The sequence below is a fragment of the Erinaceus europaeus genome, chromosome 3 (genome assembly GCF_950295315.1).
Source record: "Erinaceus europaeus chromosome 3, mEriEur2.1, whole genome shotgun sequence".
Lineage (NCBI taxonomy): Eukaryota > Metazoa > Chordata > Mammalia > Eulipotyphla > Erinaceidae > Erinaceus > Erinaceus europaeus.
This window is the reverse complement of record NC_080164.1, coordinates 72,525,728-72,541,801: the sequence shown is the minus strand read 5'-3', so window position 1 is coordinate 72,541,801 and position 16,074 is coordinate 72,525,728. Positions and strand designations below refer to the sequence as shown.

General features: G+C 44.0%; 1 protein-coding gene across 1 annotated transcript in view; it reads right to left on the bottom strand.

The window, feature by feature from the left end:
- The window catches only part of FAM178B (family with sequence similarity 178 member B), a 141,592-nt gene that overhangs the window by 77,941 nt on the left and 47,577 nt on the right, over positions 1-16,074 (bottom strand). The window contains exon 8 of the mRNA XM_007535724.2: positions 13,343-13,427. Coding sequence (XP_007535786.2) covers positions 13,343-13,427 — 85 coding nt within the window. The remainder of the gene's footprint in view (positions 1-13,342; positions 13,428-16,074) is intronic.

Below are 16,074 nucleotides of genomic sequence, written 5' to 3'. Positions count from 1 at the left end.
TGCTGCGCTACCTCCCGACTCCCTAGAAACTCCTTTTCCAGGCACTATTCTAGGTGTTCCAGAAATGAGTCCACCTGAGCCTCAGTGGCACCTTTGGAAGGGATCCTCACACTCTGGGATGTTTAAGTGACAGGACAGGAGACAAGTGCTTAAGCAGGCAGGGGGGAAAAGGAGTTACTAGCTGAGCCAGGCAGGAGGTTGGGGAAGAGGGAAGCACAAGTGCCTGTCCCCACAGGGCCAACAAACCTCATGTCCTCAGAGGGTCAGGCAGCACATCTGGAGCTTGGCCAGCATATGGAGCTCCACAGCTGACTAACGGCAAGGAGTTAAGCAGTTGGTGGGAAATGATGTGGTTGTCCGTCAAGGGCAATGCACTCACTTACCAAGTCACATACACTCATTCCGAAAATACTGAGTCCGATGTGGACAAGGCACACGTCATGGCCAAGAACTTAGGGGAAGACTGAAATAAAGATAAGTACAGACAGATGTAACTCCCAAACTCTGGAGCTCACAGCCTCCCAAGAAGTGGGTATGATTCAGAGAAAACATGCACCCACTAGGACCAGAGTCACAAAAAGTGGAAAAGGAAGCATGAGAGTAGGAGAAATGAAGTCAGGTCGGGCCCCTGTGAGGAAATTGCCAGAGACTGAGATGGATGGAATTAAAGTGAAAGAGGAGATGGAGGAAGAGATAGACTTAAGGGAAAAGTCAGGGAGCTACTGGGAGGAGGCTGGAGTACATCCCCGGTGACGCCATACTTGCAAAGACCCAGAGCAAGAGGGGAGATGGGAAGAAATGGTCAGTGATGTGAGCTGGGGAGACAAGAAAATAGCTACACAAAAAAGACTTTCATGCCTCAGGCTCTGAGGTCTCAGGTTCTATTCACAGCACCACCATAAGCCAGAGCTGAGCAGTGCTCTGGTCTTTCTCTCTGTATATATATAAAATTAAAAAGAAAATATCAAAAAAGGAAGCATCTTAAAAACAAAAAGGTCAGTTAAGCTGGAATAGAGATCAAATGAGAGAGCAAGAGATTGAGAGAGAGAAAGACAGAGAAAGAGAAAATGCAATGGCCAGGGGCCAGGTTGGCCAGACCTGAGATTGTGTGTCACACAAATGGTGAAACTCAGCCATCCAGCCCCCAGATCACCTGTAAAATATAAAGATAATATCACATGCTTGGTGGATTGTTGTGGTGAGTAAATGAGATAGTCAAAGCCCCAGGCTTTAGAATCTAGTACAAATTAAGCTCTCTAGAAATGTTAGCTAGTATTTTCAATGAAGTTACTTATATTATTGCAACAGACAATAATATGTTTTATGAGGTTCAAACACTGTTATCATCATACCCCAACTGGAGCTTTAGAAGGGGCCAGGCCCAGCTGTTGAGGGCTCTGAGGAAGCTGGGTGGGTGAGGGGACCTCCCGGGTGGTCCTCAAAGTGTTTTCCTGTCCCTTTGGGTCTATACAACCATCTCACAGTACCATGTGGGGGATTAAGGGTGCAGCTGGGGTAGTGAGCCTGGATCCCAGCCCATTTCTCTAGGCTGGGTGGAGGCGGGGAGTAGTACCTGTCCTATGACATGGAGAAGTGAGGAGCTCCCACATATGAGAACTGTTGTGCCCACAGCCTGGCAAATAACTGATCCACCAGCAAGGTCATGTGATGCCCCCAGGAACAGGTGTCCACAGGGGACCTCTGCTCCAGGAGGCTCTGAATGAATTGCCACCTGCAATTCTCGAAGGTGAAAAGAGGGCAATTTCCTAGTAAGACAGCAAAGACTAAAAAGTTCTAGCAAGATGAAAAGATGAAAGTGCTTTTTGCTGCTTGAAAGCCATCAGAAGAAACAAGAGGAAAATAAAAATCCAGTCATCTGAGAACAGACTGACAAGTGGCCAAACAAGAGCTAGAGAAATTAAAAGAAGATAGAGATAGGACCTAGCACATCATTGTGAGTTAGTCCTGTTGATTTACTTAGTGTTCTGTGGTTCATAAAGAAACACATATTTCCCCCCATAGGACCTTGCCCTCAACTTGGATCAATAATGGTAGAGAATATTCCATCCTCTGAAGGGAGGCTGGACAACATACTCTATGCTACACCTGAGGAAGATGGGTCGATATTGGGGCAGCTTGGGATGTTCCTCCTCATGACCACAGAATGTGAGCTCAGATCTACAGGGATGCAGAGGTCACATAGGCCCCTAAGTTGAATACGGGCCCCAGACCAAATCAAATAGATGGGGTTTACAGTCAACAATATTAATACACTTTTCCCATATTAGGGAGCTACTCTCTTCCCTGATCCAGCTTTCTGTCCCTTTTCCAGCCATGACATCACCTTCCCAGACAATAACTTGGATCTACCTGCATATCAGATTTTAGGCTCAGAGAAAAACAAAAACAAAAAAACAAAACAAAACAAAACAAAAAACTAGTATAGCTACAGGCCCTTTGAAATATATCTAAAATATGCCTAGTAACTAACTACAAAATGGAGGACCCCCCCAACACTTCATCTTCACTATTCCAGCCTTTAGGTCCATGATTGTTCAACAATTTGTTTAGCTTTATATGTTAATTCTCTTTTCAGCCACCAAGTCCCAGATGCTAGCATGATGCCAACCAGACTTCCCTGGACAGACAACCCCACCAATATGTCCTGGAGCTCCGCTTCCCCAGAGCCCCACCCTACTAGGGAAAGAGAGAGACAGACTGGGAGTATGGATCGACCAGTCAACGCCCATGTTCAGTGGGGAAGCAATTATAGAAGCCAGACCTTCCACCTTCTGCAACCCACAATGACCCCAGAGAGTTAAAGAATAGGAAAGCTATCAAGGGAGGGGATGGGATACGGAGATCTGGTGGTGGGAATTGTGTGGAGTTGTACCCCTCTTATCCTATGGTTTTGTTAATGTCTCCTTTTTTAAATAAATAAAAAATAAAAAAAAGAAACCTATTTAGGGGCTGGGTGGTGGCGCACCTGGTTGAGCACATCTGTTACAATGCAGTGCGCAAGGACCTGGGTTCAGGCCCCTGGTCCCCACCTGCAGGGAGAAAGCTCTGCAACTGGTGGAGCAGGGCTGCGGGTGTCTGTCTTTCTCTCTCCGTCTCTATCATCCCTATTGATTTCTGTCTGTCTCTATCCAATAAATGAAGATAATTTTTAAAAAGAAACATATATTTGGGGGGCCAGGCAGTGGTGCACCATATTACCATATGCAAGGATTTGGGTTCAAGCTCCTGTTCCCCACCTGGAGGGGGAAGACTTCATGAGTGGTGAAGCAGTTCTGCAGGTGTCTATCTATCTTTCTTTTTAAAAATATTTATTTATTTATTTCCTTTTGTTGCCCTTGTTGTTTTATTGTTGTAGTTATTATTGTTATTGTTATTGATGTCATTGTTGTTGGATAGGAAAGAGAGAAATGGAGAGACAGACACCTGCAGACCTACTTCACTGCTTGTGAAGGGACCCCCTGCAGGTGGAGAGCTGGGGGCTCAAACTGGCATCCTTACGCCAGTCCTTGTGCTTTGCACCACTTGCACTTAACCCATAGTGTCTATCTCTCTCTATCCCTCCTCTTCCCTCTCAATTTCTCTCTGTCCTATAAAATAAAATGGAAAAAAAAAACTGGTGGGAGCAGTGGATTTAACCTGCAGGTATCAAGCCCCAGTGATAACCTTGCTGGCAAAATAAATAAATAAGGAAAGAAAGAAACAGATTTTTGCTGCCCGTTTAAGTACCTGCGATGTACCAGGTGCTTCACATATGTCATTACTGTTAATGACTCTGAAAACAGTCAATCCTGAGCACTCACTCTGTGTTGGCAGCTGTCTGTCTGTCCTGAAGGTCCTGTAGGGCTTTCTCAAGGAAATGATGGTAGGCTGGGCATCCTGTTTCTACTTCATCTACAGCAGGGATGGGGAAATGTCCAGCCCATGAGCCCTATGTGGCCTGGGAAATCATTTGGTTTGGTCTTGTTAAGACAACCAGAGATTTTTCCACAGAAACATTAAGCACTAACTTTTAAAGTGGATAATTAGGGTTTTTTTTTGCCTCCAGGATATATGTGTGTGTGTGTGTATATATATAGGAAACACTGACAAAACCATAGGATAAAAGGGGTACAACTCGACACAATTCCCACCACCAGAACTCCATATCCCATCCCTTCTTCCCTTGATAGCTTTCCTATTCTTCAACCCTCTGGAGTATTAACCCAAAGTCATTGTGGGATGCAGAAGGTAGAAGTTCTGGCTTCTGTAATTGCTTCCCTGCTGAACATGGGCATTGACAAATCAATCCATACTCCCAGGCTGCCTCTCTCTTTCCCTAGTACCTCCAGGATTATTCGTGCCTGCACCACGAATCCACTGCTCCTGGAGGGTATTTTTTTCCCTTTTGCTGCCCTTGTTGTTTAACACTGTTGTGGTTATTATTGTTGTTGTTTACTGATGTCGTTATTGGATAGGACAGAGAGAAATGGAGAGAGGAGGGAAAGGCAGAGGGGAGGAGAGAAAGATTGACATCTGCAGACCTGCTTCACCATTTGTGAAGGGACTCCCCTGCATGTGGGGAGCTGGGGGCTTGAATTGGGATCCTTACACCAGTCCTTGTGCTTTGCGCCACGTGCACTTAACCTACTGCACTACCGCCTGACTCCCTGGATAATTAGTTCTGTATGGCCTGAAAATCATGTTATAAATATCCAAATGACCTTTGACAAGAAAATAGTTCCCTACCCCTGGTCTACACCATCCTATGCTCTGTCACCATTGAAGCATCCCTACATCCTCTTGACATGTCTTTGTTCAAATCCAAATAAGGAGTCAGCCTGGAGCTCTAGTCAAGTAATGCCTTGGTGGCCTCCAAACTTTTTTTTGAAAAAAAAAATCTATATATCCATAGCACTGCTTTGCTCTGGCTTTTGGCAGTGCCAGAGATCAAACCTATGATCTCATGCATGAAATGTCCTGTGTATTATCATTGAGCTATCTCCCTGATACATAACTATCGATTAAAATATCATCAAAGATCTAGACAGCAAAACAGAAATTCTAAAATCTCAATCTTTGTCTCACATTTGCTAGAAGCAGAAGGGAAAGTGTTGGGTGTGACAGGTTAGTAAGAGAAGGATGAATACAGGATAACTCCACATATAGGTGGAACTTGGGAGACTGTTAGAAAGGGAGAACATGAGAGGAAACTTGGACTGGGGATGGTGTCCTGCACCAAAGCAAAGGACACTGGGAGGGAATGGAATAGGGGGCCTTGGCACGGGGGTTTGGGGAAAGAATATAGACAAGCAATGATAGAAAACAATGATCAGGGGGCTGGGCGATGGTACAGCAAGCGGGTTAAGCACACATGGCATGAAGCGGAAGGACCAGCATAAGGATCCAGGTTCGAGCCCCCAGCTCCCCACCTATAGAGGGGTCACTTTGCAGGTAGTGAAGCAGGTCTACAGGTGTCTATCTTTCTCTCTCTCTCTCTCTCTCTCTCTCTCTGTCTCTCTTGTCTTCCCCTCCTCTCTCAATTTCTCTCTGCTCTGTCCAATAACAACGACAGCAATAACAACAACAATGATAAACAACAAGAGCAACAAAAGGGAAAAAATAGACTCCAGGAGCAGTGGATTCATAGTGCAGGCACCAATGACCCAAGGGCCAGGTGATGGTGCACCTGGAAAAAACGCACACACTACAGTGTGCAAGGACCTGAGTTCAGCCCCTGGCCCCCATCTGCAGGCAGAAAGCTTCAGAAGTGGTAAAGCAAGGCTGCAAGTGTCTCTCTGTCTCTCTCCTTCTCTCTCTTCCCCTCCCCTCTCAATTTCTCTTTTTCTATCCACTAATAAATAAATACAAATATATATATATATCCCATAAAACCAGGGATTATATATGATAGCCCCTTAGCCCCACTGACTATGATACTGGTGCTCCAAGAACAAAGGCAAAAACGGGATGACCAAGTGAGGAAGAACAAAGTGTCTAAAAACACTACTCATGGGAATAAATGCAATTTATTACCCAGAGCTGAACTTCTCACCCACTTTAAAGATATTCAAAGAATGCACTAGCCAGTGTCATTTATTTTATTATATTCTCCCCCTCCTCCTACACAAATATTATAGAAACTTGAATGGAATGAGTAGGTAAAAATGAGCAACAATGCATTGGAAGTAAATGTGAAAAAACCTATGCATGTTTTGCTCATTTTCTAAAGTGTTTCTATCTCACTGACAGAGCTCCCTTTTTTTTCCCAGGTATTTTTGCTTTTGTAGTCTGATTGGCACTGGGTTGTGGGCCAGTCTTACATTGGCACAACTAAGGCATGTTTACTAAAGAAATATGAGGTCATTTCTTTCAAACCATTAGTTGCACAAGAATATGTTTCCTTTCAAAACTAAATTCTATCATTAAAAAAAAACTGTTAGGGCTAATAAATGAGTTGAGAAATGGTTGAAGGATATAAAGCCAGTACCCAAATTATATATCCTTTTTCTACATATCAGCAAGGAGAAATTCTGAAAGAAAATGAATAATTCCACTCAGTATAGCATCAAGAAGGGCAAAATACTTAGGAGTGAATTTAGCAAAAGAATGTAAGACTTGCACAGCAAACAATACAAAAAAACTGTTGAAAAAAGATAAAGAAGATCCAAATAAGTGACAAAACAGCCCATATTCATGGATTGGAAGTCTCAATATTACTATGATGCAATAATATCCAATGCTATTTGTAGATTTAACATGATTACTATCAAAATGTCAGGGACTCCACCCCCCCAGAAATGGATGCTCCTAGCATAGTCCTCCTCACCTCCAGCACAGTTCCCCCTTCCAACACAGTCTTCCCTCCCAACGTAGTACTGGGTTTAAACCTAGGACCTTGAACATGGTTAAGACATATGCTTTACTGAGTGAGCTATCTCCTAGTCTCCCTACTAATCTAGAAAAGAATAAAACTGTAGGACTCATAATTTATAATAATGTATTCTTTTTTAAATTTTTATTTATTTATGAGAAAGATAGGAGGAGAGAGAAAGAACCAGACATCACTCTGGCACATGTGCTGCCAGGGATTGAACTCGGGACCTCATGCTTGAGAGTCCAAAGCTTTACCACTGCACCACCTCCCAGACCACAGGACTCATAATTTCTAATTCCAAAATTTACTATAAGATATAGTAATAAAGAATTTGGGAGGCACTGGCCTACAGACAGATATACAAGTCAGTGGAATAGAAAATCCAAAAGGAGAACTTGGACTGAAATTGCTGTATTGCACCAAAGTAAAAGACTCTGGGGTGGGAGGCAGAGCAGGCTCAGGTCCTGGCAGAGGACCTAGTGGGGGTTGTATTGTGATGTGGAAACCTGGGAAATGTTATGCATGTACAAACTATTATATTTACTGTTGACTGAAAACATTAATCCTCCAATAAAGAAATTTAAAAAAAAAGAATGTCCAAAAGGTTTTTCTTTTTTTGGTTATATATCTAGGTGTTTGTTTTTTTTTAATATTTATTTTATTTATTTATTCCCTTTTGTTGCCCTTGTTGTTTTATTGTTGTAGTTATTATTGTTGTTGTCGTTGTTGGATAGGACAGAGAGAAATGGAGAGAGGAGGGGAAGACAGAGAGGAGGAGAGAAAGATAGACACCTGCAGACCTGCTTCACCGCCTGTGAAGCGACTCCCCTGCAGGTGAGTCGCGGTTTGAACCGGGATCCTTATGCTGGTCCTTGTGCTTTGCGCCACCTGCGCTTAACCCGCTGCGCTACACAGCCCGACTCCCAAAGGTATATGTTTTTCTATGCCTTTAATTAATTGACATCAAAAGGATGTTAAGTAAACTAAGTGGGAAACAGTAGTCTTCAATGAATGGTACTGGGACAACTGAGCACTGATATGCAAAAGAATGAAGTTGGACCTCATTATACAGTATATACAAAAATCAACATAAAAAAGATAAAAAAAAACTTAAGTGTGGGAGTCCGGCAGTAGCGCAGCGGGTTAAGTGCACTTGACACAAAGTGCAAGGACCGAAGTAAGGATCCCGGTTCCAGCCCCTGGATCCCCACCTGCAGGGGAGTCGCTTCACAGGCAGTGAAGCAGGTCTGCAGGTGTCTATCTTTCTCTCCCCCTCTCTGTCTTCCCCTCCTCTCTCCATTTCTCTCTGTCCTATCCAACAACAATGACATTATTAACAACAACAATAATAACTACAACAACAATAAAAAACAAGGGCAACAAAAGGGAAAATAAATAAATAAATAAATATATATATTTTTAAAAAATCTTAAGTTTGAGAGCAAAAAACCATAACATTTTTAGAAGAAAAACAAAGAGGAGTCTTCATGACCTTGGACAAGTAATGGTATCTTAAGTTTGATGCCAAAAACACAGTAACAATAGAAAAATAAACTGGACTTTATAAAAGTTAAACTGACAGAGGACCTAGTGGGGGTTGTATTGTCATGTGGAAAATTGAGAAATATGTACAAACTATGTTATTCATTGTCAAATGTAAAACATTAATCCCTCAATAAAGGAAATAAAATAAAATAAATAAATAAAAGTTAAACTTTTATGAGCCAAAAGACACTATCAAGAGAGTGAAAGGACAAGCCACAAATTGAGAAGTGAGAAAAATATTTGCATATCACCTACCAGGTCACTCAAACATTAAAAGCATTTGAGAGTGTATAAAGAATTCTTGGGGGTGTCCGGCGGTAGCGCAGCAGGTTAAGCACACATGGTGCAAAGCACAAGGACCGGGGTAAGGATCCCGGTTCGAGACCCCGGCTCCCCACCTGCAGGGGAGTCACTTCACAGGTGGTGAAGCAGGTCTGCAGGTGTCTATCTTTCTCTCCCCCTCTCTGTCTTCCCCTCCTCTCTCCATTTCTCTCTGTCCTATCTAACAATGACAACAATAACTACAACAATAAAACAACAAGGGCAACTAAAGGGAATAAATACATAAATAAATAAAAATATATTAAAACAAAACAAAACAAACAAACAAAAAAGAACTCTTGGGAGCCCAGTAGTGGCACACCTGGTTAAGTGCAAACATTGCAATGTACAAGGATCCAGGTTCAAGCCACTGGTCCCCTACCTGCCTAGGGAAAGCTTTGCAAGTGGTGAAGCAGGGCTGCAGCTGTCTCTCTGTCTCTCTTTATCTCCCCCTTCCTCTCAATTTCTGGCTGTTTCTGCAAGTCATCAACAATGAAAAATGCAAACAACCCAATCAAAAGATTGGAAAGTGGCTGAGGAGTTGGCTTACTGGGTAAAATGCATTCCTTGCATGCATGAGACCCTGTGTCCAATCCCACACACCACTTATGACTGGACAGTGCTCTGGTTTCTCTCTCTCTCTCCCTCTCATAAAACAATCTGCAAAGCATTTGAATAGATGTTTTCCCAAAGAAGATATACAAATATCCACTCAACATATGAACAGATGCTCAACATCTTTAGTCATCTGAGAAATGCAAACCACAAGGAGATACCACCTCAGACCCATGAAATATCAAGAGATGGACAGCAACAATTGCTGGCAAGAAGGTAAAAAAACTGGAAGACTCTTACATTGCTGGTGGGAACACAAAATGCTTCAGACACTTGGAAAATAGTTTGACAGTCTTTCAAGAAGTTAAACATAGAGTTAGTAACCACATGACTCAGCAACTTCACACTTAAGTATATACCTGAGAGAATTCAAAACATATCTCCCTGTAAACATCTGTGCACAGACGGGCATTGAGGCATTATTTACACTAGCCTGAAAGTGGAAATAACCCTAGTGTCTATCAGTTTATAAATGAATAACCTGTGGCATATCCATATCATGGATTATTATTTGGTCATAAAAAGGAGTAGAGTGCTGATATAGGCTACAATATAGATACATCTTGAAAACATTATGCTAAGTAAAAGATCACAGACACAAAAGATTGCATACTACCTGATTCCACTTATATGAAATGTTCAGAATAAGCAAATCCCTGGAATGAGGACAGAGATAAGGGGCTAGCAGAGGCTGGGAGGAGCAGGGAGTGGGAAGTGACTGCTGATGGCTATGAAGCTCGGTTTTGAGGGTGATGAAAATGTTCTGACATTAGATAGTAGTGATAGCTGAACAATTCTGTGAATCATACTGAATCATAAATTTTATCTTTTTGGTCACCACCAGGATTTTCTGGCTCCAGGCTGACTTTTTTTTTTTTTTTAGATAGAAAGAGACATAGGGGCAGGGGAGATAATATATGGCTTATGGAAAAAGAAACAACAAATAAAAAAAAACCCAGCTCTTTCATGCTTGAGGTTTCCAGGTTCTAGGTACACCCCCCCCCACGCCACACACACCACACAACCAGAGCTGAGCAGTGCTCTCAAATATAAAATTAAAGTAAATAATAAGACAAAGGGAGAGAGGGAAAGACACCACAACACTGAAACCTTCCCCAGTGCCCTGGGGCTATGAGGCTCAAACCTGGATCGAATGCATGGCAAATAGGCACCCTTCCAGGTGAGCAATGTCAGTGGCCTTGAATCATAAACTTAAAAGAGGTGGATTATATGGTATGTGAATTATATCTAAAGAACATCAGTAACAGCTATTAGAAAATATTAAGAAATCTTCCCTGCCCCCACTGTCCTCAAGAGCTAATTTCAAACATTCATTTCTGCCTCCTGTTCTGCCCTGTTGGAGGACACCCCACAATCCCTGTCTCCTTATCTTGTTCCCACTGCTCCCTTTATCCCTTGAATCTAAATGCTTGATTCCTACCCTGAGGGCTGTAAATCACTAGAGCTGCAGCCTATCCACAGTAGAATATATAGTCTGAAAAGGAGTTTACAGATTTTTTTTTAAAACTAAATCAGTTACCAAGAATTTTCACACAGATGCCATCTTCTGACTGTAGCAGACTCTGCTGACTGCCTATCCAAGAGTTATGTTCCATTCCTTTCCTGCTAGTGGAACCCCAGTTTATTCTGGTCTGTGCACAATCTGAGTAAGGAAGTTCCTGAGGGGATATCACCCCACTTTGCTCTGCAGAGACTAGTCTAAGGGTTGCTATTGGAGCAGTCAGAGCTCCATGCCACAGGCAACAGAAACAGGCTCTGGCTGTTTGGACACAAAACACTTTTATTATATGTCAGAAGCCAATTGACCATAAAGCAAATGAAGCTTAAGCTCCAGGGCTTCTCACTTGCCCAACCCTCATGAATGTTCTAGCTTAGGTAGAGAAGTCAGGTGATAATTAGCAGGTTTTTCTACATGAACATTTCTGGAAACTATCCTAAGAGGGATCTAAGGGAAAGGGACCTCAGATTCCCGAGGTCTCATATCTGGCATGGTTTCTTTACTCATTCCAACTAGGCATTCATGTAAAGTGAAATAAGTCAGAAATAGAAGGCTGAATATGGGATGATCTCATTCACAGGCAGATGTTGAAAAACAAGATCAGAAGGGAAAACACTAAGCAGAACTTGAACTGGAGTTGGTGTATTGCACCAAAGTAACAGACTCTGGGGTGGGGTAGGGTCCAGGTCTTGGAACATGATGGCAGAGGACCTAGTGGGGGTTGTACTGTTATGTGGAAAATTGGGAAATGTTATGCATGTACAAACTATTGTATTTACTGTTGACGATAAAGCAATAATCCCTCAATAAATAAATAAATAAATAAACAGGATTCATTAGGCTGGAAATCCTTCAGACATAACGAAGGTGTTTAAAGAACAGAAAACCTGGCAAATGTCCTATGACCTAGTTCTAGAAACAAAATGGAAAGAATATCCAGATAAAAATGGAGAAAGCTATAAGAAGTGATGACCTCTCATTCTCTACCTTTTAATTTTCTGCCTTGAACACTAAACTGAATCATGAGATGCTTGGAGCTATGCCAACCATTCTGCAACCTTGAGGGAAAGTAGTAAGATGGGACTGGTCTTTGACTTTTCCTGAATCAGTCAAGACAAGCCTTGCATATGAAATTCTCTAGGCCTGTGTGTAGTTCACAGGGCAGGGAACCAGAACCCCAAGCCAGACACTCAGGCAGTGCTATCAGAGAAGCCAGGGTTGAGTTGCCCAGGAATTCAGGAGCAGGTTCCTGGTCCCTCTAGATGGAGGGGGGATCAAGAACAATGTAGCAAGAAGCAAAGGAGAGTGGGCCCTCTCCCCTGCCTCTGAAGGAACAGCCACATACCAGTGAATGGAAGAGAAAAGCAGGACAAGGGAGGCCTCTGTTTCCCCAAAGGGCAGGCATGCTACAGAGGCGGCCCAGAGACTCCAAAGGGCAGCAGGGGCTACAGGGCCAGAGGTTATGAAAAGGGAGAGGATGCTGAGACTGGTGGTATTTAGAAGAAATCAGTTAAAGGAGTCCCAGCCTAGGGCTGGGGGCAAGAGTATGGAATGCTCTGATTTGATAGAGCTCAGTCAACTCAAGTAGAAAAGGCACAAGAACTGAAATCCAAAGTGCTTTTTTAAACGGTGCACGTTGGGTCTATAACCTGGACCTTCAGAATGATGTGTTTTGGCATTAGTGGGAGGATTGGCAGACTACAGCGGGTGGGCAAAGGCAGGGTGTGACACCTGTGACTCCCGCATGCTGTCTGCTGTAAGCATTCGACGGGCTACATGATATTTTTTGGTGCCAAACTGTCTCAGTTCAGGTACCCAATGACAGCTTGGAGGGGGGAACTAAAGGGAAAATGAATTGCTTCTGTGGAACTTTGAACATTTAAAAGTATAAAGACTACTTAAACATGCTCCTTAAATACTAGGGGCAGGGGACAGTTTCAAGGCTCTCTATTCAATCCATGCCAAACTTAGGAACTCCACTGACACCCCAAAATCCAAGCCTCAGTAGGTGAAGAGGTGTTGGTCTGGACACAGTTTCACTGCTGACCTTTCAGCAGCTCCAACCCAAGGAGCTTTCCCGGTTTGAAACAAATGCTCTTAGGACCCTCCCAAACTAAGTAAGGGCCCTCAGGAAGAATCTGGTTCCCCTAAATCCAGAGTACCCACCTTCTAGACTGTTTGGGGGACTCCTGGAGTTAGTGAGGTCTGCCTGAATATGGCTCAGCTTCAGCTGAGGCCAGATCAAGGTCCCAAGGAACTTGGTGGCTCAGCTATTTGCTAAGGCTGGAGCCACAGTCCAAGATAAGTTGATGCCTCTATAGTCTGGTGATGCAATGTCTCCACTAGCACCTGCATGCAGGGAGCAGGAGGGAGGAGGGAGTAGGATGGGCTGGGGAGCTGTAAACTAGGTACTCTCTCGGGCTTGGCTGCTTGGGGCTCAGGGTTCCGCCCCACACCCCAGTACTGACCAGACTGCAGGAAAAGCTTATTCACACTGAGATCCCAAAGGAGATCAAAGGCTCTTGAAGAAGTGTCCAGAGGCCATGTAAGTAGCTAGGAGGAAAAAAATAATGTATTATTTAGATAATTTCTATGGAGTCAATTTCTATTATGCCATATTAAATAAATCTCAATAAATCCACAAGTCCACATGGCAGAGGATATTGTTATTTTACAGACAAGGAAACCAAACCTAGTGAGGTCAAGCAACTTCACCAGTGTCACATTGCAAGTCAGCACAAAGCCGTAACTCGTGTCCAGACCTATGTGACTGTCTGCTTCCTGGTGTCAATGTCTTGATCTTAAGACACGAGAATTCTGTCTCCTTCCTCCATAACGTCATCCTGCTTGAATACTTGCTTTCCTAACAAAACGTTAATTCATTAAGAGCACATGCTATCGGCTTTTGTTCATTTTGCACACTATCAGAATCTTTGATGCCAAGAGTATGAAGGTCAAAGCCTGTTCACTCAGAGCCCCCTGTGTACCCTACAGAGGTCCCCAGAAGGGGGAGGCAATAGGACCTAATTCCCAAGGGATTTAGGACATCCTTCCAATGAAATGGTGAAATGAGCAGGGGTGGTGTGGTCTGTGCAATTCACTCACCCACTAGCTCTCAGAATCAAGCCCAGGTCCCTATGTGGTCCTCAGCTACCCTGTGATGCCATCATGTAGCAGACCTAGTTTTAGGGGGTGGAGCACTTAAACCTTCTAAGGCCAATCAGATTGTCTTTCTGATTGGGAATTTACTTGGTTGTGGAGCCACAGGCAGATAAAGAGAAGTGGAGACTTGTTCTAGGACCCCCACCCCTCTCCATACTGGTTCTAGCTCTTCCTGAGATTCATCCACATCCCTCCCTCTGGGCCCACAAACAATCTCGGCAACGTGAAAAGAATCCTCCTCTTGGCTTCAGAGAGGACTCATGGAATTGCCTCTCATACCAGTCTTACTACCAGCCTGCGGTTCTGAAGGGCACTGGGCTCTTTAGACACATTGTGCATTACCCAGGAGCATGACTGGCAAAATCTTTCTTTCCTTAATGTTTTGTACGTAGTCAGGTCCTTAACTATGCCAGTGAATGAGTGAGTGAGTGCAACTGCTACTTCAGGAAGCTATGTTCTAAGTGGGAAGAAACCCAAAGCCTCAGAAGTGAAAAATCTGAGTGAGGGTGGGGATAGATAGAATAACAGTTATGCAAAGAGATTCTTATGCCTGAGGCTCCAATGCCCCAGGTTCAATTCCCTGTACCATCATAACCCAAAGCTGAGCAGTGTCTGGTATAAACAAACAAACAAACAAAAAAATCCGAGTGCATCCTGCCCTGGCCTGCAGCACAACCATGTGAGTGGCCACATTGTGCTGGGCAGACATCACCTCTCCTGCTTTCCCTTCTCCTCCAGAGGCAAAGATGCTGGGCAGAAGCTGACCCAGAAGGCTCCCAAGGCCAAGTGCACTCTTTTTATTTATCTCTTTCATTGGCTTTAACTGTTTCACTTTCCTGGAAATGGAGAATTAGAGCATCACTAATACTATACCCTCTAGATAGCAGAAGCCGGGGGCTGGGGCCCACAAAGACAAAGCAACCCGCTGCCTTTCTTCACTTAATCTTCATGTGGGACGGTCAGCTGGGTTTGAAATGTAAGAAACTGAGGATTCAAGCTGATAGTAACTTGCCCAAGATCATATAGTAAATAGTGAGTGGAAGAGCTGGATTCATACCTAGTCTGTTGGTCTGACCTTGGGGCTGGGTGCTGAACACGCTCCACACAGGATGGGGTCAAACAAGGACCCTCTGTGGGCAACATCTCAAATAGGTTCTTTGTGCCTCCACTGCTGATTGTGTGTGCTGTCATATACTGTGCAAGGAGTGGCTGGGGGCAGAGAATAATGGCCACACTGTTCTCGTCATTCCTGCTGTGCCTGGAGTAGGGGGAGGGGCACAAAGGCAACAGCCATAGACAAGGGCCCCAGGAGTTGAGGGTGGGTGTCATTTTCTCTATGGCATCAAGGGATCATGGGAAGGATCCCAGTCAAAAGAAAAGAACTGGAAGGCCCTTCCCAGAAGGGAGCCAGTGTGCCAAGGGTGAAGAGATTCTTTTGCCCGCATGGTGGCTCTGATTCACAGCTGGGGAGCCAGGCTCAGATGGACAGGAATGGTCCTGGGCAGGGACCAGGCCCACATGCTCATGCCTTGCATTCAGATCATAAAAGCTAGCTCCCTGGCTCTCCCTCAAGGATTCTTGCTGCTTATCTCAGTGAAGAGATTTCAAGCTGCAGGGCAGAATTCATGTTGCCCCCAGGGCAAAAGGCTCCAGCAGGAATCCAAAAGGGAAAAGATGGCTAACAAAGGGGTTGTTGTAGGCTTTTCCATCTGACCTACAAGTGCAGAATAAGAGGCAAATACTCAGTCATCTGAGTATCTAAGCTTTATATGCACAAGGGCCCCCACACCTCTGTGGTGGACCCTGAGCTTGTGGAATAAAGACAAGGACCTGTGATGACCTTGGACACTACAGAAGGACCTGCTGAGCCAATAGACTGAATCACTGAGAGGGCTTTTTAGTGGCACAAGAAATACCTTGGAAGGGGACACATAGGGGGAGGGGGTGCGGGATGAGACCACAAACTCAATAGACAGTTCTTGCACTTCCTTGACCCTGTCTTTACAGGACTTCCTTCCCCCTCTTGGGGCAAACCAGC